This window comes from Molossus molossus, unplaced genomic scaffold, assembly GCF_014108415.1.
Source record: "Molossus molossus isolate mMolMol1 unplaced genomic scaffold, mMolMol1.p scaffold_m16_p_22, whole genome shotgun sequence".
NCBI classification, from domain to species: Eukaryota; Metazoa; Chordata; class Mammalia; order Chiroptera; family Molossidae; genus Molossus; species Molossus molossus.
This window is the reverse complement of record NW_023425358.1, coordinates 33684986-33712437: the sequence shown is the minus strand read 5'-3', so window position 1 is coordinate 33712437 and position 27452 is coordinate 33684986. Positions and strand designations below refer to the sequence as shown.

The following is a 27452-nucleotide window of genomic DNA, read 5'->3' as shown; positions in this document are numbered from 1 at the left end:
GATGCCAAAACACTTGAGATCCACGTAAATGGCAGGTGTGGTGGAGCGGAGATTCAAATATCTATGGTCTACTATCTCCTCCAGGTGGCCCTGCATCTGGTTGTAGGGGTTTCTCTCAGTCTGAGCTGTCTCCTAGCTTTATACTCTCAGGGGCAAAAGGTATACAGTTTAGCTGTGAAGAGCACATGTTTTGGAGTCAGCAAGATCTGGGTTTAAATCCTGGCTCCAACAGTACCACATTGTTGTAGGACCGCTTTGAGTGGTAGTAAAGCGTAAATATGTGTGTTAAGGAGTGTCTGGGACATAGTATGAAAAGTGGTGATGATGGTGATGGTGGTGACAGTAATGATGGTGGTGGTGATGATGATGATAGAAGAATAACTTCCTAGGGGTAGTCTAGAGCTGGTAGCTCCTGTCATTCAGGTAAAGGGGGTTATTCCTCCACCCTCTCATTAAAAGAAGTAATTGTCAGTGGCAGAAAATCCCTCTGGGCTGGTACAGGGAGGGGAGAAGAAGGGAGGATCCTCTGGACAAGCAGGCTCTGTACCCCCTTCACCCAGACTGGAAGCCATGGCTCGAATGGCTGCCATGAATGATCGCCAGCAGAAGGACATCTCTCAGTACAACGCGGAGATCCGAGAGCTGGAGCGCGTCTATGCCCATGAGACCAAGCTCAAATCCTTCCTGCTCATCAAGCTGAATGACCGTATGGAGTTCGAGGAGCAGGCCAAAAAGGAAGAAGGTACACTCTCCTTGGAGTAGAGGAGACCAGATTTTAAATCATGCTGAGGAGCTTTAGCTTCATCCCAAGGACAGTAGAGAGGCACAACATGTAAAGGGGTCATATGACCAGATATGCCTAGAAAGATTCCTCTAATTGCTATGTGGGAGCCAAATCAGAAAATAAGACTGAGTTCAGGAGAGTTGGGGCTATTGCAGATATCCAGGCTGGAGAGAACAAGGTTTGGAGAACTTTGTGGTTCTAACTTCATGAATTTGCCAAGTTCTGAGCCTGTTTCAGGCTCTCTATCCCCAGAGTTTTCTTGAATTTTATCCTGCTCAAATGTCTCATTCTTTGAGAGGATTTCCCTGACCATCCTGCTCCCCCATCACAGCACCTGATGGGTCTCCTTCATTGCTCAGGCCACAATGGTAGTTATTGAATTTCCTTTTCTGTTTACTTGGTTATCTCTTTTTCTTTTTGCCTGATTCCTCCACCAAAGCTCCATGGGGCAAAGACTTTGTATCCACAGAGCCCTGCTCAGTGTCTGGCACATAGTAGGTGTTCATTTAGATATTTGTGAAGCAATTTAGGAGTGAAGTTCCTGCCCCATCTCCTGGGAAAGTTTAGCCTCCTCCTCAAGGCACACTAAAAGCACAGAGAATATCTCTGCTGGGCACTGCACTGAGTGTTTTCCTTTTCAGACTCACTGCTGCTGATTTTTCCTTTCTAGCTCTTAAGGTAAAGAAGCAAGGGAAGAAGAGCAATGCTGAGAGTATTGAGAGCTACGAGGTAGCCCACCTCCGGCTGCTGAAGCTGACTGAGAATGGGAACCTGAATCAGCTCATTGAGGACTTTCTGGCCAAGGAGGAGAAGAACTTTGCTCGGTTCACGTATGTCACAGAGCTCAACAATGACATGGAGATGATGCACAAGAAGATTCAGAAAATCCAGGTCAGGGCAGCTCTCCTTTCCTGGGCCGAAACCCGCCTACTCCCCCAGCAGCCTTCCCCAGTGGGGGCTCCTCGAAACACTCCTTGAGAGGCTCTTGGCAAAAGGTGCCTCAAGGTCAAATCAGTCTGAGAAACACTACATTTCCCCCAGTGTCGCCCTTGCATTTTAGCCGTTCTGAAATTGGTATTTGTCTTTCAATTGATATGCACACTTAATGTGGTCATATCCCCTCACTCCAAGTGACATTGATAGTCCATGGCATGTTTTATAATCCAGGGTTCAGTAAACGACAGCCATGGCCAACTATAGCCTGTAGCCTGTTTTTACACAGCCCATGAGCTAAGAGTGGTTTTTATATTTTGTAAGGGGTATAAGAAAAAAAAATAAAAATAAAAGAGTAATATGCAAGACAGACCATACGTGGCCTGTAAAACCTGAAATATCTACTACCTGGCCCTTTGCCTTAAACGCTCACTGACCTCTGCTCATCAGCAGCTTCACAGAATTGAGAAGAGATGGTCAATTCATCTCGGAGAGACTTGATGTACATGAGCATGGTAAATGCTCTGACAAGTCCTGTGGTAAAGAAACCTGTTTGTCTTTGTTGAACACATCATTTCCCAAACTTATTTGGCTGCCTGGGCTACTTCCTCCCCAGAGCAAGGGATAGAGTCTAAACCCAGTGTGACACTCCAGACTCTTCAAAATTTGGCTTTAACCTTTTTCTGCAGTTGCCATTACGACCCCCGGGGCACCCTCTGCAGCTGCCAGTCCCAACTGTCCCGTGCATTTCCCTCCTCTGAGACTTTCCTTGCGCTGTTTCCTCCTCCCCGTCCCCTTGGTTTTCTTCCGATGAAATACTGATCATTAGTCCCAGCCCTGCACAAATGTCACCTCCTCTGGGAGTTCATTATTCTTCCCTCTGGGGTCCCAGTGCTCTGTTTATACGACTAGAGGAGACATGTCCTTATGTAATGTCACTCTTTCCTGAAGGTGTGACTTGTCTGCTGGCAATGTACAAGCAGATAGTAGCTAGAATATATAGGTGACGCTTTTAATTTACTAGTGACGAATTAATATTAATGAGGATTAGGAAAAATATAGCTTGCAGAGCAAACTTGTGACTTGGACATTATTAGTGTGATAAGTAATAATAATAGTAAACAAATACTGATCAACATAATAAAATACACAAAATTTGGTTGAATTAAAGACGGTTAATAAATAATATAGATTAATAGATAATATTAATAGAGTACAGGTGGCATGCAAAAATGGCGGAAATGGAGGTGGTTGTATCAGTTTGGGTTGTCACAGGACACAGATGGCCTGCCCCAAATGTGTAAATTGAGGTGAGTTTTTTAAAAGGGACTGTTTCTGGCCCTGGCCGGTTTGGCTCAGCGGTTAGAGTGTCAGCCTGCGGTCCTGAGAGACCCGGGTTCGGTTCCCGCTAAGGGCGCGTACTTCGGTTGCAGTTTGTCCCCGGCCCTGGTCGGTTGTGTGGGTGGCAGCCACTCGATGTGTTCCTTTCACATCGATGTTTCTCTCTCTCTCTCTCTGTTCCTCTCTCTCCCTCCCACTCTCCCTGAACAAAAAATGGAAAAATGTCCTCGGGTGAGGATAAAAAAAAAAAAAAAAAAAAAAAGGGACTGTTTCTGAAGATGTAGGGAGATTAAAAAGGGAGAGTGCAGCACCAGCAAGAAGAGAGGGCCCCAGAACTGGGGAGGGGGGGCAGTTTCTGGACTCAGGAGAGAGGTGCGTGGAGAAAGATGAATTTGTCCTTCCTGGAGGGATGTGGTCCAAGGAGTGGGCAAGTACCCCCCAACTTTACTCTCCTACCCTGTAATCCCCAGCGGGTGTCTCTCTGGGCTGGGCCCAACCCAAGCCAGCGGGCAAGGAAGCCCCTCGTGTGGGGCAGAGGGTAGGGCGGGGAAGGGAACTGGGTAGATTCTGGGATGGATGGAGCGTTCAGCTCACAGTGTATTCCCTGTGAATTCCTGATGCCAGAAAGGCCTGCACACAATGGGAGGCACCAGCAAACGGTTCCCAAAGGGTAATTAACCTTGACCTTCCCATTCACCTTGCGGGCGCTCTCCTTTCCTTTTCTTGCCACACAGACTATCTCTGGCACCGGGACGAATGTGTCTGATGAAAGATGACCAAATTCTGGTTCTTTCTGGCCTCGGTCTCCTCATCTGTAGAGTGACTACTTGCACTAGAGCAGTAGTTTCCAAACTTTTATTTAAAAATCTTTAGAACATTTTGGTTTAAACTCAGGGGCATACGAGGGGCTCAGGGATTCTGGGCTCCTTCGATTGGATTATTGAAATCCTCATAAATTCCTGGAGGCGAGGTTCAAGCGAATTTTCAAGTGAGGTGGGGAGGAGAGCACCCACTTTTCCTGTGGTCTGGTTTTTTGAGCAGAATGAAATCATCCGCTTGGAGTCCCAGCAGAAAACATCCCAGGATGACAACCACTCTGTCCTGAGACAGCTGGAGGTAAGACCAGGATGGGAGTGGGGGATGCAGGAGTCTCCGTTATCTGCCTGCCTGCCTGTCGGTTTGTCAGGCAGCCTGTAACTTGGTTCTCAGGAGGAGTAAGATACCTGCCCCATGACTCTCTATTGGCCCAAGTCATGTCTTGACAGGTCCCTTTGTCACAGGCAGCTTCTGCTACAGGTATTGCTGCAGAATTCTGTCCCTAGGGCCTCTTTGTCCACTTTAAAGACTCCCCCACTTCAGGGAGTCTAGCCCAGACCCTTGCCTCCTATAAATTCATCCCAGGCTGGCAAATTCCAGACAGATCTCTGCCTCAGTCTTCTTTTTCCCCCTTGTCCTGGCTGTAGCCTGTTCTCAATAATAGTTATTACAAACATTTCTTGAGTAGCTACTACATACTAGGTACTAGGCCAAATGCTTTGCTTGCACTATCTCATTTAATCCTCACAGCAGCCCTTTTTGGTAGGTGCTCCATTTTACAGATGAGGAAACTGAGGTTTAGAGAGGAAAAAAATCACTTGACCATCCTCATGGAGCTGATACATTGTATGAGCTTTGCATTGTATTTAGTTGCCAGTAGCACAGACCCAAAATAACTGTGGCCTAATCAGGTTAGAAGTGTATATACTTTGTTAAGAAATAAGCCTGAAAATGGGCCCTTCAGGGCTGATCATGATATCATCATTGACCCAGGCTTCTCTTTTTTTGTTTTGCCACCCTTAGTGTGTGGCTTACATTCTCAAGGTTGCCTCATAATTGTTGTATGGCTGCCGATGAGTCGTGGGTCCAGCCATAACATATACATTCAAGACAGGAAGAAAGTGGATAAGGCTGAAACACGCCCTTCTGGTTGAGTCAGCCAGCTTAAAAGTTCTTTCCCTGAAGTCTCAGCCAGTGACTTCTGCGTTTACACATCACTGGCCATCCCTCTTACCAAGGAGGGGTGGAAATATAGTTTTTAGTTGCTCATACTGCCACCCTAAATACAGTCAGGGTTTTGTTGTCAAGGTATAAAGGGAGAATGTATAGCAAACATCTGCCAAAGATGTGAACTCAGAGACTTAACTCTAAAGCCCCATTTTAATCCAATGGTTTCTGGCCCAGGAACTGTGTTCCCTGGTCATTTCCCTTCCCTTCTCTGAGGTTTATTTCGGTTGTTGGCATGCACCTGGTAATCAGCGATAGTGGTGCCATTCTCCAGTGGGCCACTGGGGGGCAGCAAAGCACATGCTGTTCATTGAGCTGCTGCAGCTCCGAAAGGCCTCCCCCAGGAGTAGTCCAGGTATGACTTCCAGGCAGGGCCCAAGTCCAAGGAGATCCTCCCCAAGCATCTCTCCCACCATCAGCTCTTCCTTCCTTTGGTTTTAATGGGACTTCTGAAGGCCTTTTCAAATGCAAATATTTTAAGCAGGAGAATTTGTTTTAATAACCATAGGCTCACAAGACGCTTTCTTAGCCCTAAAAATCACTTTCATCTGCTCTATTTTTGGAACTTTGCCACACACATTCCATTTCATCATCTCCTGATGCTTAGGGAGAGGTAGCGGGAACAGTCTCTGAATTGGAGGGTTTTGCATAGGAGTTAAGCAACCAGGCCCTGGGAACAAATGCTTGGTTATGACTCTCAGAAAAGTCACTTCCTTCCCTGGCCAGTTTGCTAAGTGGTTAGAGCGTCGGCCCACGAACCAGTGAGTCGCGGGTTCGATTCCGGTCAAGGGCACATACCTCGGTTGTGGTTCCTCCCCAGCCCTGGTGCAGGTCATGCAGGAGGCAACCAGTCAATGTGTCCCTTTCACGTGGATGTTTATCTCTCTCTCCCTTTCTCTCCCTCTCTCCCTCCCATTCTATCGGAAGATAAATAGAAAAATATCCTCGGGTAAGGGTTTAAAAAAAGAAAAGAAAAGTCACTTCCTAGCTGTGTGACTTTGAGAAAGTGATGCAGCCTCTCTGAGCCTCAGTTTTCTTACCTGTAAAATGAGGATAATAGTCATTCTTACTTCGTAGGGCTGTTACTTCCACCTTGTTACTAATAATTGTCCAAATAAAGAGTTGAGCCCAAAGTCAGTTACTTAAACAACTTGATGTAGGGGAGTTAAAAACAAGGTCACTTCTCTGACCTCAATATTCTTCATCTGAAAACAGGGTCAGCTGTGAGAATGAGTTGAGATGATACATGTAAATTGCCTGGAATACCTTTTAGGTATTGAACCATCACAGAGGCTTTTTTTTTTAAATTGTGAACTTTTGATGCACCTTTAGAACAAGAGGGCAAGTCTTATGAGGAAAGGCAGCCCTGAGAACCGAACATTCTCGTAGCTATCTGGGACAGGAAGCTGCCTGGTGCAGAGGTTGAGAGACAGTTGGAATCCTGGCTTCCCTCTCCTGCTTGTGGGCCTTGCAGCCTCAGTTTCTTCACCTGGAAAATGGGTGTGCAGATAGTGCCAACCACTCATGGTTAGCTGAGTCAGAGCCCTGGGGAATACAGTCAGTCCTCACAAGCCCCATTTCACCTTTGCAAGCTGAAGACGCAGAGGGAGGCGAAGGAGGCATTAGAGCGCTCGCGCTAGGAGCAGTGGCTCTGAGCCCAGGCTGCACCCCAGACCAGCACCTCTGAATCTCTGAGACTGAGGTCTGCACGGCAAATATTTTAAAGCTCCTAGATGATAGTAACTTGAAGCCAAGATCGCAATCCAATGGACTCGCAGTGGTTCTTTAACTCCACTGTGCGTTCGAATTACTGGAGGTTCACTAAAACACAGATTGCCGGGCCCACCCCCAGAGCCTCTGGTTTAGTCTGGACTGCAGCCCAAAAGCTTGCATTTCTAACAAGTTCCCCACTGAAGCTGATGCTGCTGATCCTAAGACCCCACTTTGAGAACCACTGGGCTAGAGCAATGTGTTTTTGGCTGTGAGTGATGAAATTGGTTTGTTGGATTGCAACCAGCCTTTAAAAATAATGAGACAGAAGAGAACAGAACAGAACAAAAAATGTTAGAACACATAATAAGAATATTGATTTGTGAAACTTGAATTTTATGTGATTAGATAATATATATAAACACACACATACACACACATATGTATGTAGGTACGTAGGTATTAGCCTGTAAATATAAAATGTATTTCTTCCTATAGGCCACGATTTTAAAAAAATGAGTCACTATCACCCTGGCCTGTTTTGCTCAGTGGTTAGAGCGTTGGCCTGCGGTCCAGAGGGACCCGGGTTCGGTTCCCACTAAGGGCATGTGCCTTGGTTACAGTTTGTCCCCGGCCCTGGTTGGGTTGTGTAGGTGGCAGCCGCTCGATGTGTCCCTTTCATGTCGATGTTTCTCTCTCTCTCTCTCTCTCTCTCTCTCTCTCTCTTTCTCTCCCTCCCACTCTTTCTGAACAGAAAATAGAAAAATGTCCTCCGGTGAGGATAAAAAAAAAAATGAGTCACTATCTTTTAATAAAAAAACAAATAAAACTAATTCAGTACATATATAGACATATACATATATGTAAGTAAAATAAAACATTAAACAGTACTTACCCTTGTTAACTGCAATGCATACTACTATTTTTCTCTCTTTTCTGTTCTATTTAATTCATTTTTTAAAATGCTGATTGAGACTCATTAAATTGATCTTGCTCCCCCTTTGAGGTTTGAAAACCTGAAGTTTGGAGACCCTGGCCCCAGAAGGTCCTGACCCCTCATACCCAGTTGAAAATCTTCAGGGTTGGGCTGACCCCAGGGTAGCAGCCTGGCTGACTTGGGTTGGGATTCGGGGTCTGCCACCAGGAGAAACTAAAGAAGACCACCGAAGAGGCGGATATGTATGAGAGCAACTACAAGGAGATCAGCCAGACCTTGGATTATCTCAAGAGCACAGTGAAGAATCTTTTTAATAAAATCAATTGCGATGCCACCAAGATCATGGTGCAGTTAGGAGAGGCAGGGAAAGTCACTGATACCAACCTTCCGCAGTACTTTGGTGAGTCAAGCTGGGGCCTGTTAAACTCTTAGGAACCATTTCCAGAGCTTGCTGTAACCAGGCACAAGGACTTGTTATTTTGGTGGTAGTGAGACTGGTGGTGAAGCATGTGGGCACTAATGCCAGCCTGCCTTGGTTCAAATCCTGGTTTTACTCTTTTTTTTTTTATCCTCACCCGAGGACATTTTTTCATTTTTTGTTCAGATAGAGCGGGAGGGAGAGAGAGGAAGAGAGAGAGAGAGAAACATCAATGTGAAGGGACACATCGAGTGGCTGCCACCCGCACGACCAACCAGGGCCGGGGACAAACTGCAACCGAGGTACGTGCCCTTAGCGGGAACTGAACCCGGGTCTCTCAGTACCGCAGGCCGACGCTCCAACCGCTGCGCCAAACTGGCCAGGGTCTGGTTTTACTCTTAAAAGCTGTGTGACTTTGGGAAACTTTCTGAACCTCTCTGTGCTTTAGTTTTTTCATCCAAAATAATAATAATAATGAATGAAAGAAAGAAATGAGCGGTCAATCCAGTATCTACTTATAAGGTTATTGGGAGGATTGAATAAATTAATAGTTTTTAGAGAAAAACTATATGATCATCTCAATAGATGCAGAAGCAGCATTTGACAAAATTCAATATTCATTCAAGATAAACATTTAAAAAAACCCCAAAACTCTCAACAAAAACACCTACAGGTAACTTCATACTTAATGGGGGAAAACTAAATGTTTTTCTTCTAAGATCAGGAATAAGGTAAGAATGTCTGCTCTCATTACTGCTATTTGACATTGTATTGGTTGTACTAACCAGTGCAATAAGGCAAGAAAAGGAAATGAAAAGTTTACAGCTTGGAAAGGAGGAAATACACATGCTCAGAGCAGTGCCTGGCATGTAGCAAATGCCTCTTCACTAAAACACACATTTCTAGTCCTAGGCCCTGAGCTCACAATAGAGAGGGAGGGATGCACCTACACAGATCATGAAGATTTAGAATCACTGTTGTTAGAATAAAACCTAAGGTTCTTAATAATATAATTTGTGTCTGGGAGTTTCCCAAGACAGCCCTTCTCACCAAGTTCAGTGATTTGCTAAGAGGGCTCACAGACACTTAGCATATAGTCGTACTCATGGCTATGATTCATTACAGCAAAAGGAGACAAAGCATAAATGACAGTCCTGTTGTTTAACATGCACCCAATTTGTCTCTGGGTGGTTCTTACTACCTGAATCTACAAGGTTCTTGAGGTCTGATAGCAAGTTCCAGATGCAAATGTTTTTGGTCCCTGGTTTTCAGAGAGAATAGCAACAGAATGGGTAGTGTGAGGTTTATTTTTCTTAAATTATTCAAAGCCAGTTACTGAATCAGATGATACACATCTGGATAGTGAGGGGGTACATGTATTTATTTGTTGAATTTGTCTTTCCATCTCCCCATAAACACTGAAGTTTATGACCTTTATCAGGGTAGGGACTGCCAGTTTGTTGTTACTGGATTTTTATTCCATGCATCCACAGTCTCTACCACACTGCCTGGCACAGTAGGCATCCAGTAGTCATTTGTGGAATGAATGAATGAATGAATGAATGACTCCGGTGTCCTCACAGGGCTATGTAACACCATGGGAAAGGCAGTTCCCCCAACCTAGGCAGATCAGGGAAACATTCCCACTGGTGGCAAGGCCTGACCTGAGGTTTTTTAAAAATATTTTTTCTTTGTTGATTTTAGAAAGCAAGGAAGGAAGAGGGAGAGAGAGAGAGAGACATTGATGAGTGAGAACATCGATTGGCTGCCTCCCGCATTGCCCCACGGGGGATTGGGCCCACAACCTGGGCATGTGCCCTGACCGGGAATTGAACTGGTAACTTCTTGGTGCATGGGTTGATGGCGCTCAACAACTAAGCCACACTGGCTGGACCTGACCTGAGTCTTAAAACACCAGTAGGGGTTATTCAGGGAAGGGTGTAGGGAAGGGCATGTTAGGCAGAAGGAACAGCATGAGCAAAGGCCTGGAAGCCTGAGACAGAGGAGCACTGAGGAAAAAGCAGTAGTTTAACGCAGGGCAGCCCATGTCTTCCAGTTTTTACTCTAACCCAGTATTTCCTTTTTTTTTTAAATTATCTTTATTAATTTATTTTTGTTACAGATGTTTCTCCTTTTTCCCCCATTGACAACCCCCTCCTACCCCCCCCCCAGCATTGTTGTCTATGTCCATTGGTTATACATACATGCGTGTAAGTTCTGTGGTTTATCTCCGCCCCCCACCCCCTCTTTGGACGTTTATCAGTCTGTACCCTACTTCTATGTCTCTGGGTCTATTTCGTTCATCAGTTTGTTTTGTTCATTATATTCCACAAATAAGTAAGATCATGTGATATTTGTCTTTCTCTGCATGGCTTTTTTTGCTTAGGATAATACTCTCCAGGTCCCTCCATGTAGTCTCAAAGGATAAGCGATCTTTCTTTCTTACAGCTGCATAGTATTCCATTGTGTATATGTACCACAGCTTTTTTATCCACTCATCTACTGATGGACACTTGGGCTGTTTCCAGATCTTAGCGATTGTAAATTATGCTACTATGAACATAGGGGTACATATATTCTTTCTGATTGGTGTTTCAGGCTTCTTAGGGTATATTCCTAGAAGTGGAATATACTTCTGGGTCAAATAGAAGTTCAATTTTTAACTTTTTGAGATAACACCATAGTGGCTGCACCAGTCTGCATTCCCACCAGCAGTGTACTAGAGTCCCCTTTTCTCTACACCCTCGCCAGCACTTGTTTGATGATTTGTTGATGGCGGCCATTCTGTTGTTGTTTTAATTGGCATTTCTCTGATGATTAGTGACACTGAGCATTTTTTAATATGTCTCTTGACCATTTGTATGTCCTTTTCGAGGAGGTGTCTCTTTAGGTCCTCTGCCCATTTTTTTTTTATCCTCATCCGAGGATTCTTGCATTTATCTTCAGATTGAGCAGGAGGGAGAGAAGGAGGAAGGGAGAGAGAAAAACATCGATGTGAGAGAGACACATCAAGTGGTTGCCACCCATACGACCCCAACTGGGGCCAGGGACAAACTGCGACTGAGGTACAGGCCCTTAGCAGGAACTGAACTCAGGTCTCTCTGGTCCATGGGCCGACATTCTAACCACTGAGCCAAACCAGCCAAGGCATCTACCCATTTTTTTTTTTTTTTTTATCCTCACCTGAGGACATTTTTCCATTTTTTGTTCAGATAGAGTGGGAGGGAGAGAGAGGAAGAGAGAGAGAGAGAGAGAGAGAGAGAGAGAGAGACATCGACGTGAAAGGGACACATCGAGTGGCTGCCACCCGCACGACCAACCAGGGCTGGGGACAAACTGCAACCGAGGTACGTTCCCTTAGTGGGAACTGAACCCGGGTCTCTCTGTACCGCAGGCCGATGCTCCAACCGCTGAGCCAAACCATCCAGGGCCATCTGCCCATTTTTTAATTGGGTTCCTTGTCTTCCTTTTGTTGAGTTGTATGAACACTCTATATATTTTGGAAATTAACCCCTTATCTGATGTGTCATTGGCAATTATGCTCTCTCACATAGTGGGTTTCCTTTCCATTTTGATGGTTGTTTCCTTTGCTGTGCAGAGCTTTTTAGTTTGATGTAGTGCCATGTGTTCATTTTTTCCTTTGTTTTTTTTGCCTTAGATGTATCAGTGAAAATTCTGCTGCATATGATGTCTGAAATTTTGTTGCCTACATTTTCTTCTAGGATTTTTATGGATTCATGAGTCACATTTAAGTCTTTTATTCATTTTGAGTTTATTCTTGTGTATGGCGTAAGTTGGTGGTCTAGCTTCATTTTTTTGCATGTAGCTGTCCAATTTTCCCAACACCATTTATTGAAGAGGCTGTCTTGACTCCACTGTATGCTCTTGCCACCTATGTCAGATATTAATTGAGCATATTGTCTTGGGTCCATTTCTTGGTTCTCTGTTCTGTTCCATTGATCTATATGCCTGTTCTTGTGCCAGTACCAGGCTGTTATGATTACAGTGGCTTTGTAGTGCAACCTGATATCTGGTATTGTGATTCCTCCTACTTTCTTCTTCTTTTTTCAATATTGCTGTGGCTATTCGGAGTCTTTTTTGGTTGCATATAAACTTTTGGAATATTTGTTCTAGTTCTGTGAAATATGGTGTTGGTATTTTGATGCATTGAATCTATAGATTGCTTTGGGTAGTATGGACATTTTAATGATGTTAACTCTTCCAATCCATGAACAAGGTATATGCTTCTACTTTTTTTTTTTTATCCTCACCCGAGGACATTTTTCCATTTTTTGTACAGACAGAGTGGGAGGGAGAGCGAGGAAGAGAGAGAGAGAGAAACATCGATGCGAAAGGGACACATCGAGTGGCTGCCACCCGCACGACCAACCAGGGCCGGGGACAAACTGCAACCAAGGCACATGCCCTCAGCGGGAACCGAACCCGGGTCTCTCCGGACCGCAGGCTGGCGCTCTAACCGCTGAGCCAAACCGGCCAGGGCTGCTTCTACTTTTTTATATCTTCCCCTATTTCTCTTTTCAATGACCTGTCGTTTTCTGTAAAGAGGTCCTTTACTTCCTTGGTTAAGTTTATTCCCAGGTATCTTAATTTTTTTGCCGTGATGGTAAATGGGATTGTTTTTTAGTTTCTCTTTCTGTGAGTTCATCGTTGGTGTATAAGTATGCCATCGATTTCTTCACATAACCCAGTATTTCTCAACCTTCTTTTCATTATTACCTTCTAAGGAGCCTTTTTAGATATTCTTTTCCTAATTGCCCCATCCTTATAAAAATTTAATACTATTGATATACTGTATAGCTGTTTATGTCCTGTATGTATATCTGTGCTTTATACCTTATAGAGTCAGTTATTTTTTGCCTCTCAAGAACCAAATTTTACCCGTTTGGGGTGATACTGCCCCCTCTCACGAATGCATGGAGTAACCCAAGAGAAAGGCATTGTCTTTATAGGAGCTCATGACCATCCCCATTTCTGTTGCTTCCCTTCCTCTCCAGTGGGGGGCACCATCCCCAGATGCCCCTCAACCAGGTCTTGTGGCAGTGATCTTGAATGCCGTGATTCTTTTTCAGCTATTATTGAAAAGATGACCAACGACCTGCTGCTGTTGGAGTCCTACAGGCGGATCCTGGATATAGAAGGGGTAGAGGCTGAGACCCCACCACCCTTCATCAACCCTTTTTGGGGCAGCTCTGCCCTCTACAGGAATATAGAACCCATCAAGGTCAACCCCCCCGTGTTCGGGACTGACCCCTTCAGTGATAAGTTGGAAGAAAGTGAGTTCTCTTTCTACTCAGATCTCCCCAGATTGCTGGGGCAGGGCTCCGAGGAAGCCTGTGGGCATGCGGGTCTACAGTGTTGACAGAGGGTCTCAGTTTCCCCTTTTCTATGAGCCATGTGGCCCATCTTGGGTACCATCTTGGCTGTGGCCACGTGGCATGGTTCTCTTAGGGATACTTCTCCCTGTGGCCCAATGGCCTTGACACAGATCATGAAGTTTAGTTATCCTGGATATTTTCTAAACTCATAACTACTATGTAACCATTGAAATGAACCTTAAAATGTCCAAAATTTCCCAATTGGCAAGTTATGGGCTCACAAGTTTCCCTGATCTCATCTCTCACGCTCACCTGTGCTCTTGAGTCTCACTCCACCCATGAGCTTCCTCGGTCCCGTCCCATCCAGAAGCCTTTACTGTGGCACTTCCAGCATCGGCCCATCGATCTTCCTTCCTCTCGGAGGCGGAAGCTCACGACACTCCCTGTCACAGGTTCCTGTGACGGGAACCAGCCCTTCTCTCTGAAGCTGGCGATACAATCGGCCTCAGCTGGGTTTTGGAGAGCAGTTTGGCAACGTGTATGGGAAGCTTGAGAAATGGACACACCCACTTAGCCTGTGATCTCACCTGTGGGAATCGGTTTCTCGGGAAAAACTTATTCAGGAGTCTAAGGCAAAGGTTGGAGGATGTTCACTGTAGCCCCGAACTGGACATGACTGGAACGCCCACACATTAGAGATTGGTTAAATAAGTTATAGTTCACCCATACGTATAATGGAATACTATGAAGCCACTAAAAAGAATGTGATGGACTATAATATACGTATATTCACTGGTTCTCAACAGGGGGTGATTTACTCCTCAGAGGACTTTCGGTGATGTCCAGAGATATTTTTGGTTGTCACAACTTAGAGGAGGGAATTGCTTCTGGCATCTAGTGGGCAGGGATGCTGCTAAAATCCTACAATCATACAGTGCACAGGACAGGCCTTCATAACCCTGACTTATAATAGGGAGAGAAATATGGTGAGAGAGAGAGAAAGCCGAGGAGGAGGAAGAGGAGGGAGGGCGGGAGGGTGGGGGAGGGAAGGAGGGAGAGACCTTGATTTGCATGTGAGAACAAAGAGGATGTACAGGCTGACTTTCGGTGGCTATTTCTGGGTGCTAGGTTGCAGAGAACGTTACATTTCTGAGTCGAACAATTCTGTATTGTTTAATTTTTTTCTCTTACAATGACCTTGGGTCACTTCTGTAATCAGAGAAAAAAGTAGATTTTGAAAAACAGCTGCCCTGCCTCTCTGAGCAGCACCTCAAGTGCGCAGCCGCCGAGGAGGGGGGAGGAGGGAGAGGGAGGTAGGGAGGGGAGGGTGAGGGAGGGAGGGAGGAGGGAAGGAGGGAGGGAGGGAGGGAGGGAATGGAGGGAGGGAGGAGGAGAGGGGAGGGAGGGGGGGAGGGAGGAGGGGAGAGGGGAGGGAGGGCCCCCACCGCTCGGGCGCACTTGCAGGCACACCCTCTGTCGGCTTAGCCATGCACCGCAGCTTAGCAGGAGTGAGAGCTGGTGTGGTGTCGCCCCGTAGGACAGCTTCTCTTGGCCTCCGTGTTCCTAAGAGAGGAGGTTCGCGGGGCATAGGTCACAAGGTCAGGAACTGACGGAGATGTCTTCCCCTGTTCAAGGGAATGTTGATAAACATTGGGTTTTCTTAGCTTACTAGCCTCTATGGCTCACATGTGTGAATTAGAAGAGACCACCCCCTCGGGGCATATTAATTAGAAAAAGGTGCCCCTTTTGGGTCGACATGGTTTGGCAACCAAGTGGGGGCTGGATTTCAGCCATTCATTCATTCATTCATTCATTCATTCATGTTTCCACCTGGCACCTTTGTGCAGTCTACATCCTGAGATTAAACCAAACTCACCTGGAAGGAAACAACAGTTATTGTCCGGGTCTCCCTAAGCAGTACCTCTCTACCTATCCTCTTCCTCCCTGAACCTTGAGAATGGTCGTACTCCAGCCCCTAGGATTGCAGAGGAACCCCCTAACAGGCTTGGACATCCTTGCCTTGGGTACCTGTGAAATGGGGCAGAGAGGCACTGTCCCTGGGTAGGAAGTGTAGTGGGTTCGATTTCCAAACTCCTTACCCGAGTCTCGTTTTTGGCACAGTGGAACATCCCCTGGACCACAGCAACCTTCGGCAGATGGTCCTCAGCAACAACCTCAAGAGAGAGTCTCGAATCAGGGACTCACAACCGGAAAGCACCCTGAAAAGGGGGATCATCTGAGGCCCAAGAAGAAGGTAATAATCGGATATGGATGGGCCACATTGCATCATAACCAGAGAGAATAAATGTTTTGTTCTGTAACCCCAGTGCCTCTTCACACTCCCTTCTAGGAGACTAGGGCTCTGGGAGCCACCCCGGAGCAGGGTGGAGGAAAGGAGGGGTTGACCTCCAAAGTGGCACAGGATGCAACAGTCAGGTCACCGTGGCCCCTGAGAACCTGAGATTATGGCCAGCACAGGTCACCCCTTGCCGTGGTCCACTAGGTGAAGCAGGGATGAGTGAAGTGTAGGGGTCAGGGGAAGCCGAAATATTGATCTTCGTGCCCCAGAATCACACGGGGTGCAGCAGCCACTCAGGCAGGAACTGGGAGCCACGTAACCTCTGTATCTGTGCGTGTGTGTTTGTGTATCTCTCTGTAACTCTGTGTATGTGTCTCGCGGATGTACGTGTCACTGCAGAGCTGTGTCCTGGGCGTCTTGGCCCAAAACACATGCTGCACTAGAATGATCGGAGCTGGGTCCCTCCCAGGCCTCCCCGGGACCTGGTTGTTTCTGTAGGAGTCTGTGGAGCTTTGTGGGTCATCACAGGTGGGATCCCCCAAGTCCTTGCCTGCCTGGCTTGCTGTTGGCTTTGAAAGGGGGCCCGTTTCCTGGCAGCCAGGGGTGATGTCATTATTCGTACCGGTGGAGCTGACCCTGGACTCCTCCTGAAGGGGCTCTGCTGTTAATCTTGAGCCTTGAAGACTCGCTCCAGTTCTGGCTCCTCCGAACACCTGGACCCTGTCATTCCTTCTCGGTGACCCCAGCTGCCACTCCCATCCCCAATTTCAGCTCTCTGCTCCTATCCCATCATTCGCTTGGGCTGTGTCCTGAGTTCTTGAAGACCTACGAGGGTCTGATGTTCACTCCCCTTCTTCCTGAAAGGCATCTGGATTTTCCTTTGGGGAACAGCCACGTGCTTGGAGAAGGGGCTGACTTTAGCCCCGGGATGGGGGTTAATCATGTAATCCAGGTCTGCCGATCAGAGCACTGCACCTGTTTCAGGGTCGGTTAGGAACCCCATAGGCACTCTTTTGGGATTGGTGTGGAGCTGGGAGAAAGAGATAGGCCCTCTTTCCAGAAAGATTGCTGAGGGCATAGATGGGAGCCGTTTTGCTACCACTGGGAGCAGAGCAACATGAAAGAAAGCCGAGCAGTGGAGAGGCCTCCTCAGGTACTGATGGCCCTGTGTGAGCTCCTGGATGCAGCTATGCCTGAAGTCCTTGGACTTCTTAGTTATGTGAACCCATTTGTTTCCTAAATTGGTGTTCTCGCAGCCAAAATAGACCCAAATGCTTTAGCAATGACTTGGGTCACTGAAAATCGAGAGTAGATTTATGTCCAGGCCTGGTTGCTGGACCTCAGGCAGGTTCAGAAATCAGCGCTCCTCCCCCAGTTTGCCAAGGGAGAAGTACAGACACGTTCTACTTCACCTAAAATTAGAAATTGACCTCTTACAATGAATGGATGTGATTTTTTGCCAAATGAGCCATATTCTTAGCGTGCACAGGAGGCCTTTTCCTCTTAAGTCATCGCGGGGCCTGTCTAAGCACATCTGTGGGAGAAGCATTCCAGCGACATCCCGGGGGAATGGGTGTCATGGAAGCTGGGCTCTACAACTCCTTGAGCTCTTTGGAAGAAAAGGCTGCAGTACTCGAACTTTCCAGTAAAATGTGGCCCTTGATAGAAATAGTCCCGAGTGGCTGCAAAGATCTATTTTAAATAAAGAGTCACCAAGATTCAATAATAATGACAGCAGGGCCATCACTAGCTTACTCGCTGCCTTCATGGAAACTGGCAAAGGGCCCTCCTTACTCCAGGCACTTCTGTCAGAGAAACACACGGACCAATACATGACCTCCTGTTTATTTGAACAAGGCCTCTGCGTGGATTTCCATCTGCAGGATGTGTGGTCACGTGGTATTGACACACCACCTGGGCTGCAAAGTAGATGGAGGTAGACACACGAGGCAGCCACACAGCTAACAGGCCAGGGGCGAGGGTGGCGGCTTTCCTGGGCCCAGTGAGAGGAGAGCAGGTACCGTCCTCCCGGCAAAGACAAGCCCAGGTGGGGTGGTGAGCCCCCCGCTTAGTCCTTTTCTTCTCCATGGGTGATGATGTGCACCAGGTTCTTATAGTCCAAGTTGCCAGTCACATCAGGAGGGAAGGCGGCAAACATCTGGTCAATCTGCAATGAACCAGCAAGAGGTGCAGAGGATGATGAAAGGAGGGGAGCGGAAGGGAGGGCTCTGTGGGGGGCAGGCCTGAGAGGCAGTGGGAGTGGGGGAGGGAATGGGGGTGAGGAGTAGCAGACATGGACATGCTCCACTAGATCCCTCCAGGAAGGTTTGTCACTCGCTGCTGCAGAGAGCAGAAGGTGACGCCCTTCCTGGGGCAGCCCCTAGCCTCCTGATCAGTGTGGGGCCCAGCTCAGGACCTCTCAGAAGGGCTGTTCTAGCCCCCGGGAGCGTCGACCAGGACACTCTTTGGGCCTGAATCTTGGGTCAGCATCTCCCGTGAGCCCCCCTGCTTCCTTGCCCTTACTTTCCGTGCTGACCCTAAGGGCCACCCTGAAGGGATTTTCCCCGGAACCCAACCTGCGATGGGTAAGTCGGGGATCACATGCTCAGACGTGCTGGGCAGGTTGGATGAGAGAGCGAGGTGGGGGCACGTGGGTCGCCTACAGAAGTGGCAGCTGCTCAGGGACAGCCAAATGTGGCCATGTAGTCAAGGAAGTCAGACTCTGAAGGATCTGACTCCAGACATCTAGATTTTTTTTTTTAAACGTGATTTCCACATTTTAAATATATTGGCTAGTTATTTTTAAAAATCATACTGGCTGTTACTAGCTCACATGTGCTAACATTGCTCCTATCACATGTCAGCACGGTACACATACTAACTTCTGGAACCCTCACAGTGTAGAATGCGGTAGGTTCTAGGATTGTCTTTACTTTACAGATGGGGAAACTGAGGCACAGGGAGGTTAAGGAGCTGGTCCAGAGTCACAAAGCTGGTGGGAAGCGAAGGCAGGCTCTTTAACTGCTTGAGTTTGGGAGGGAAAAATCTAAATAAAATTTTTAGTAAAATGTGGAACTTGATGGAATCAGGCCTGACAGGGGACTATTTAAAATAGACTCCTTAAGGTACGTTAATAATATCAGCAGTACTGTTGCTTGTTCATACAGGACTTTTGGCGAATTATCAAGTGTCCCTTCTTCCAGGCACAATACTGCCACCTGCCAGAAAAGTCATATATTCTGGTAAAAAAAAATTTTTTTTTTCAACAAGTCACTTTACGGTCATCTGCTGGAAAACCGTTGCCACACATACACACACACACACACACACACACACGTCACAAGAACGGCATCCCGAACTGTGGGGCGCACCTACATGGCAGTACAAGGTCCGCTGCCTGCCCCCCCCCCCCCCCCGGCCGGAAACTGATGCTCTCACCAGGCCCCACGCACTGAGGAAGGTAGACCTGGGTCTGACGACCTGCATTCACCGTCAGTGCTGTCCTTTTAGGCGACTTCACTTCCCTGGGCCTCAGTTTTTCCTTTTATAAAATGACGTAATACTAGTTCTGACCTCATGAGGGGGTTGGAGAACGACATGGGATAAGGGCTCAGTAACGATTGCAGGCTCCCTCTCTCTGTGGGGTCGGGGGTGTTTTAGGAAAGAAGAAGATGGGCCCTGGAAGGGTGACGCCAGGGGCCGGGATGCAGGGAGCAGCCAAGGGGCCCCGTTACCTCCTCCTTGGAAAATCTCTCTGCCTGCGTGGTCAGCATCTCCTTAATGCTGCAGAGAGAGAAAAGCAGGTGTTGGTGCCGAGCGTGTGAGGGGCAAGCAGGGATCCCCACACCCTCCCCCACAGATCCCACTCACTAGTCAGCCTTCAACACCCCTTTGCCTTCAGGGTCAAACACTTTGAACGCGTTGAGAATGGTCTCCTCGGGGTCTGCCCCTGAAACAGAAAGCAGGTTGGTATGTGCCGTGGGTGGCTGGGCACCTGACGTACCCCAGGAGGCAGGACCTAAGGCCCCCACCCCACCAAGTTGGGGAGCCAGGCTATTTCGCCCAGAGGAGAGACCCAGCCTTCCTCTGAGCACTGAGCCTTGCTGTTAAAGAGTGGGCTGAGTGTCCGGTTATTTTTTTTAGCAAAACCCGAGGTCAAATGGGGATCTCGATTTAGAAAGACTGAGATTCAAATCCTGACTCCAGCTATGTTAGCTATGTGGCTCTGTCTCTGAGTCTCACTCAGTTCCCATCTGTAGACGGGGGATAAGACCAGAACCCACCTCCTAGATGCTGCTAAATGAGGTAATGCCTACAAAGGGCTCAGCATGAGCTCTGGCTCAGGGTAGCCTTGGAGCAAACTTAGCTTCTTTTTTTATTTTTATTTTTTATTTATTTAATTTTAGAGAGAGAGAGGGGAAGGGAGAGGGACAGAGAGACAGAAATATCAATGAGAGAGATTGGTTGCCTCTTGTATGTCCCCCACTGGGGATCAGGCCCACAACCTGGGCATGTGCCCTGACTGGAAACTGAACTGCTGACCTCTTGGTGCATGGGTTGATGCTCAACCACTGAGCCACACTGGCCGGGCAGCTTTTTTTTTTTTTTTAAATCCTCACCTGAGGATATTTTTCCACTGATTTTTTTTTTTTTTTTTAGATAGAGTGGGAGCGAAGGAGGGAGAGAGAGAAACATCGATGTGAAAGAGACACATCGATTGGTTGCCTCCTGCACAACCAGAACTGGGGATCGAACCTGCAACCCAGGTGTGTGCCCTTGACCAGGAATCAAACCCATGACCCTTCCGTCCTCGGGCTGATGCTCTAACCGCTGAGCAAGCTGCTGTTTTCATTCTTTTCTTCCCCAGTGTTACTCTGCCTCTATCTTCTGGCAATCCTTGTCCATTCTCCTAGTGCTTTAATTCACACCCAAAGATGAAGACACGTAAAGACAGACAGACACACACACACACACAGGCACACAAGCTTACCCTTAAGTTTCTCCCCGAACATCGTTAGGAACACCGTGAAGTTAATGGGACCTGGAGCTTCCTTTATCATGTCATCGATTTCCTCATTTTTCACGTTCACACGTCCTAGTACAGGAAACACACACTCAGGGTCTCTGAGCTGGGACAGAAACAGCTACTAGGACACTGGCATTTGCCCTGTGATTCCACTGCAGAGAATCCAGTCTAAGAATAATCAGAGACAGAGTGCACGGGCCAAAGATTCACATGAGATGTTCCTGACAGTGTTATTTATAATAGCCAAGCAACTGGAAACAACCTAAACTCTGATGTAGGAGGGGTTACTTATTTTTTTATTATTATTATTATTTTTAATCCTCACCTGAGGACATTTTTCTATTTTTTTGTTCAGGTAGAGTGGGAGGGAGAGAGAGAAACATCGATATGAAAGGAACACATCGAGTGGCTGCCACCCACACGACCGACCAGGGCCGGGGACAAACTGCAACCGAGGTACATGCCCTTAGCGGGAACCGAACCCGGGTCTCTCCGGACCGCAGGCCGACGCTCTAACCGCTGAGCCAAACCGGCCAGGGCGGGGTTAGTTATTTTTAATTTTTTTTTTTAATCCTTACCTGAGGATATTTTTCCATTTTTATTTTTTCAGATAGAGTGGGAGGGAGAGAGAGAGAGGGAGAGAGAAACATCAATGTGAGAGGGACACATCGACTGGCTGCCTCCCGCCCGACCACGACCAGGGCCAGGGACGAACCACAACTGAAGTACGTGCCCTTGACCCGAATCGAACCCGCAACTCATTGGTCTGCGGGACGACGCTCTTACCTCTGAGCCAAACCGGCCAGGGCTATTTTTTATTTTTTTTAATCCTTACCTGAGGATATGCTTATTGATTTGAGAGAGGGGGGTAGAGGGAGAGAGTGAGAACATTGATTGGCTGCCTCCTGTATGTGCTCTGACCTGGAATCAAACCCACAACCTTTCAGTATATGGGACGATGCTCCAACCAAGTGAGCCACACTGATCAGGTCAAGATAATTTATGTTTTAAATATAAAAATCTACCGTGGCTACAAACATGAATGTGCTCTGTTGGAGTTCGCATGCACGACCTGTACTGGTGACCACGGTGGCCCCGAGCTCTGGGGCTAGGAGTCGGGGTGAGTGGTGGCAGGGTGGACGCGCATATTGTGAAAAAGCTCCAGGTACTTATGTTCACTCTGTTGAGATGTAAAATTTTTAAAAAAGCTGAATCCAAAATAGAATGATTCCAGTAATTAAACTCCCCCCGCCCCTACCATATACCTAGACTTAAAAGTTGAAATGTTCACGGTGGAGTGTGGCCTAATGGGTAATGCTGTTTTCTCCTTTATACTTTTCTAATTTTTCCAAGTTTTCTATTGTGAGCTGGCACTGCATTCAAATCACATGCAAAAAAAGTTATTTAAAAAAAAAAAAGATGTGAGGACACTCGAAGATCACACCCTTCTTTCCTACCCTCTGACATTTGTCTTTGGACAATCACGGTTCAGCTGTTTCTCTGGAAAATGACAAACTCTTGACCTTTTCGGTGGTCCCACCTCCCGGCCCTCCTGGGGTTGGGTTGAGAGCCCCCTGCAGGCCAGAATGGGAAACGCACCAAGGGCAGCAAAGGTGTCCCTCAGGTCATTCTTGTCGATGAAGCCGTCCCTGTTCTGGTCCATGATGGTGAAGGCCTGTGAAAGGGAGGTGGTTGGTTGGTCAGCCCAGGAGAAATTGGGGGCAGGAGCCCAAGAGGTGAGGCTGTGGGGTAGGGGAAGTGGGATTCTGGGATTTTCAAGGAACAGTGAGAGACATTGGATCACGAGTCAAAGATTCACAGCAATCTGACAGTTCCTCAAAATGTTAGGTGTAGAGTCACCATATGATCAGCAATTCAATGGCCAGGTTTCCAGTCCAGAGACTTAAATCATCTGTCCACACAAAAAACTAAACATGACTGTCCATAGCAGCATGATTCACTATAGCCCCAAACTGGAAACAGCCCATATGTCCATAAACAAAATGTGGCCTGGCTATACAGTGGAATACATTCAGCCATAAAAAAAGAAAGGAATTAATGACATATGCTACAATATAGGTGAGCCTTGAAACATGATGCTAAGTGAAGGAAGCCAGACACAAACGGCCACATTTTGTGTGATTTGTTTTCTATTAAATGTCCAGAATAGGCAAATCCATAAAGACAAAAACAGGTCAGTGATCACCAGGGGCTGGGGGCAGAGGGAATTGGGGAGTGACTGCTAATGGGTATAAGGTTTCTTTTAAGGGTGATGAAATGGTCTGAAGTTAGATAGGGATAATGGTTGCAAAACTCTGACGATACTAAATAGCCACTGAATTATACACTTACCTTAAAAATGCAAATTTGACCCTGGCTGGTTTTGCTCAGGGGTTAGAGCATCGGCCCTTGAACCAAAGAGTTGCAAGTTCAGTTCCGGTCAAGGGCATGCACCTCAGTTGGAGGTTTGGTCCTTGTGTGGGAGGCAACCAATTGATGTGTCTCTCTCACTTTGATGTTTCTCTCTCTCTTCCTCCCTCCCTTCCACTCTCTCTAAAAACCAATGGGAAAAAACTTCCTTGGGTGAGGATTAACAACAAAACTAGGGTCTCGTGTCTGTTCCCCCGCTTGCCAGCCCACATCTGTAAAAGAGAGCTGGTGATCTTTCTCAGCTAGCTAGCAGGGAGACTCAGGGAGCTTTGTAAATGTCCGGGTGTTTTACAAATGACATGTCATCTCTGTTTTCCGAGTTCTTTGTTGCAGCTGGTTGTGGAAAGTATTTGTAGCCCCTGCCCACACCCCGGCAGCTGATCTCATCTCAGAGGTCGGGATGGGGTGAGGGAGAAGGGGTGGCGCAGTTTTCTCCCTGGAAGGTGACTATTTCAAGTTCAGATATGACATGTCATCCCAGGAATTCCTCTTTCCCTGGTGGCCTATGGGACAGGATGTTCCCGTGAACTGAATGTTAGCGGGAACAAAAGGTGCAAGTGTGCACGTCCCGTTTGGAAGTCCCAAAGGTTTTCCCTTTGATATAAAACACACTGGCCTCTTTAGCATAGCTTAGCGTATTTCCCACAGGCGGGAGTGTGGGTGACTCAGTGTGAGCCAATCACGGCTGCTGGAAAAATAATTAATTGTCTGTCCTTCAAAGCCTTCAGGCGGTGGCTTAATTTTGCCTAATTGGTACTTAGTTTGCTTAATAAGGCGCAGTCGTGTAGCATGTGATAGGGTGTCAGACCCTGCTGGTATGCAACAATTGAGGACCCTAAAATTTGATATCTAAGAGATACTGCTTTTCATCTCTCAGACTGGCAAAAATATTTTAGACGATTAATGCCCAATGTTGACAGAGGTGTGGGAGAAAATAGCACTTTCTCCTCTTGGGGCCAGTGGGAGTAAGAATTAGCATCTTGTTTCTAGAGGATAATTTGGACCAGCTATACATTGATGGCTACCTCCACCCCCACCCCCACTGCATTTTGCCCTGACCGGGAATTGAATCCGAAACCTTTTGGTGCACCGGATGATGCTCTAACCAACTGAGCCTCTTAGGCCAGGGTTCGTTCGTTCGTTCGTTCCTTCCTTCCTTCCTTCCTTCCTTCCTTCCTTCCTTCCTTCCTTCCTTCCACCCAGTAATTCTACTTTTAGGATTTTACTCCAGGGAAAAGTGAAACATTCTAAACACATGTAACATCCCACCATAGGAAGTGGTTTAAATAAATGATAGAAAATGTTGAGGCCTGGCCATTTTGGTTCAGTGGTTAGAGCGTCGGCCTGTGGACCAGAGAGTCCTGGGTTCGGTTCCCGCTAAGGGCATGTACCTCGGTTGCAGTTTGCCCCCGGCCCCAGTTGGGGTCGTGTGGGTGGTAATTAGTCGATGTGTCTCTCTCACATGGATGTTTCTCTCTCCCGCTTCCCCCCCTCCCGCTCTATCTGAAGATAAATGCAAAAAAATGTCTTCGGGTGAGGATAAAAAAAAGAAAATGTTGATACTGAATTGCTCAGAGAAAACCAGCAGGCACTAGTCAGCATGTGCAGAAGACTGTAACTTTGTTTAACAAGTATGTACATATATAACAAAAATGACTTGAAGGGTGTATACCAAACTGTTAACTGATTATCTCTGGGTCATAGATTGTAGGTCATTTTTCTGTGTGTGCTTTTCTGAAATTTTTTTCTGTATTTTCAACAACAAAAAAATGCTTTACTTTGATGATTAGCAAAAGTTATTAAAAATAACTTCTTGAAGTGGGTCACACACACATGCAGACTGAATGCGGGGTTGTTTGGAGAATAAAGACATCTAAGCAAGAGGTCCCTGCAGGGAATACTGAGGAAGGGAAGGTGCTCCCTAATGGGTGGGCATTTGCATCCAGGCCAGTGATTGCACAGCTGCACCCACCTCCTTAAATTCCTGGATCTGGGTCTGTTCAAACATAGAGAACACATTGGAATTGGCGCCCTCTGCTCTCTTCTTGGCTTTCTTGGGTGCCTAGGGTGGGGGGGAAGGCATCGATTGAAAGTCAGAAGCTGAGAATTAGAAAACTAGGCCAGGCCCTATCTCTGGGTGAGCCCCAGCTGCTCATCTGTGAAACGGGGGTATGGCGTCCACAGTCTCCTCAAAACAGTGATGCTGGAAGGATAAAAGGACACAAAATGGCATTTCTCTATGACCCCCCCCCCCCCAGTTCTGGATCATAAGTGATCATAAGTGATTGTGGGTCTCGCGGCAGTTCCTATAAAGACTAGGAGAGGTGGAGGGGTGTCTCTGGGGATGGTCCGTGCCTTCAGATCAGCCCCGGCGGGGTCCAGCTGCTTTTGTTCTGCTGCGTTTCACAGAAAGTTCAGTAATGCACAGACGGAGAATTGATTGCAGGGGAGAAAAAGTCAGGCTCACTAAACCGTGAGGAATGTCAAGACAAAATGACACTTTTTCTGGGTGTTAAAACCCAACGGCTCCCCCTCCCACACACACAAAATTGTCCCTTGATCCAAATGGCAGTGAGATCTCTCTAAATGTCCTGGCCTTGCACCAGGCAAACAGCGCAGAGAAGAGCAAGTCCGCATTTCGCCCTGCACACTTCTCTCTGACTTTAAACAGTTACAGCAAATGCTTAAACACTGCACATACAGTACTTCATTTAATCCTCGTAACTGGCCTGTCACGCAGATGCAGTTATTACTGTCACTATTTCACGGGGGAGGCAACTGAGGCTCAGAGAGGTTGGGTCACTTGCCTAAGGTCACACAGTCACAGAAACAGCAGAGCTGCAGTTGAACTTGGGCAGTCTGGTTCTAGGGCCTGTGCCCCTAACCACTCTCTTATGCTGACCCTACTATGGGAGCTTCCTGCTTCGGGAGGTGGGACACCTAACCACACAACGTACGGAGAAAGATTTTAATTTTGCAAGTTCAAAAGGTGAAAACAAAAAGATCTTTTCCCCAGTTGCCTGAACCAGAGAAAAGAATTACAATTTGATCCTTAAAAGTGTTCAATCCCATTTTGCAAGCCCTGGGAGTTATTGATTCCTCCAGAGGTCAGTAGACAAGCCATAAAAAAGCCAACTCTCTTATTTTGTTTTTGCAAGTCCCCGGGAGCTGCTGTTATTTGTGGCTTATCAGGGCATTGATTGGGGTTTCTCTGTGCACACACAGCGAGCAGCGCTTTTCCCGCCGGGGCCTGGGGTCCTCAGAAGCCTCCTCCTCCCACCCCCGTTTAGGCCTTTGCTTGTAGGTGGTGTCCCCTTCTCAGCCACCCAGCACCACTCGCCTCCCAGAGCCCTCCCCAACTCACCATGGTGGAAAGGTCTCAGCACCGGTTCCCTAGAAGAATCTCTCAGGCTGCCCGCTCTCCTTGGCCGGAACAATAAATACTTCCTCCCCGTGTTTAAAAATAACCCCATGACCACTTTTGGCAGTTAATAGGTGAGGCAAACACCACCTAAGGCCTCCCCACCACCCTACCCCATGCCGTTCTTCTGAAGTAAGGGCTGCTCACTCATCACCTGGTGACACTTGAGACCCAAAAAGGCATTCAAGGTTAAAGAGACGGGTGGCTGGGTCACAGGGAGAGATGCTTTCTGCAGCGCTGGGGCGACACTTGTGCTTGTCAATTTTGAGAGAGAAAATGGCAGGGAGAGGGGACTGAAAATTCTCTCACATGATCAGGCACAGGGCCCACCTCAGGGCCTTTGCACCTGCAGGTCCCTCCACCTGCGATGCTTTTCCATCAGACATCTGCAAAGCTCCCCCCTCCCCTCCCTCCAGATTTTTGTTCAAATGTCACTTTCTCAGTGAGACTTCCCCACCAGCCTGTAAAAGTTCCCGGTCACGCCCTGCGCTCCAGATCCCCTTTCTCTGTTTCCTCCATTGCACTTTTCACCCAGCAACATACTATGGAATTCGCTTATTTCTCTTGTTCAGTATCAGTGGACAATCAGCTCTGGGGGGCAGGGTCCTCTCTCTCTCTCTCTCTTTAAATCTATTTTTCCATTTATCTTCAGATAGCATGGGAGGGAGGGGGGAAGGAGAGAGAGAGAGAGAGAGAGAGAGAGAGAGAGATGAGAGAGACACATTGACTAGTTGCCTTCCACACGACCCTGCAAGAACCGAGGTACATGCCCGT

The 27452-nt window shown here is 47.3% G+C and overlaps 2 protein-coding genes across 2 annotated transcripts in view; one reads left to right on the top strand and one right to left on the bottom strand.

Annotated features, from left to right (window-relative positions):
• The window catches only part of CCDC63 (coiled-coil domain containing 63), a 29774-nt gene extending 14032 nt beyond the window's left edge, over positions 1-15742 (top strand). Inside the window, exons 6-11 of the mRNA XM_036277029.1 lie at positions 561-742; positions 1455-1675; positions 4100-4174; positions 7956-8148; positions 13257-13460; positions 15624-15742. Coding sequence (XP_036132922.1) covers positions 561-742; positions 1455-1675; positions 4100-4174; positions 7956-8148; positions 13257-13460; positions 15624-15742 — 994 coding nt within the window. The remainder of the gene's footprint in view (positions 1-560; positions 743-1454; positions 1676-4099; positions 4175-7955; positions 8149-13256; positions 13461-15623) is intronic.
• Positions 15743-17628: 1886 nt separating this feature from the next.
• MYL2 (myosin light chain 2) lies at positions 17629-26680 on the bottom strand. The gene is made up of 7 exons (XM_036276777.1): positions 26622-26680; positions 25230-25319; positions 22427-22502; positions 20792-20896; positions 19672-19750; positions 19536-19584; positions 17629-17968 (listed from the first exon to the last, which is right to left on the bottom strand). The coding sequence occupies exons 1-7, from the start codon at positions 26622-26624 to the stop codon at positions 17870-17872; spliced, it is 501 nt and encodes a 166-aa protein (XP_036132670.1). The 5' UTR covers positions 26625-26680; the 3' UTR covers positions 17629-17869.
• Positions 26681-27452: the final 772 nt, after the last annotated feature.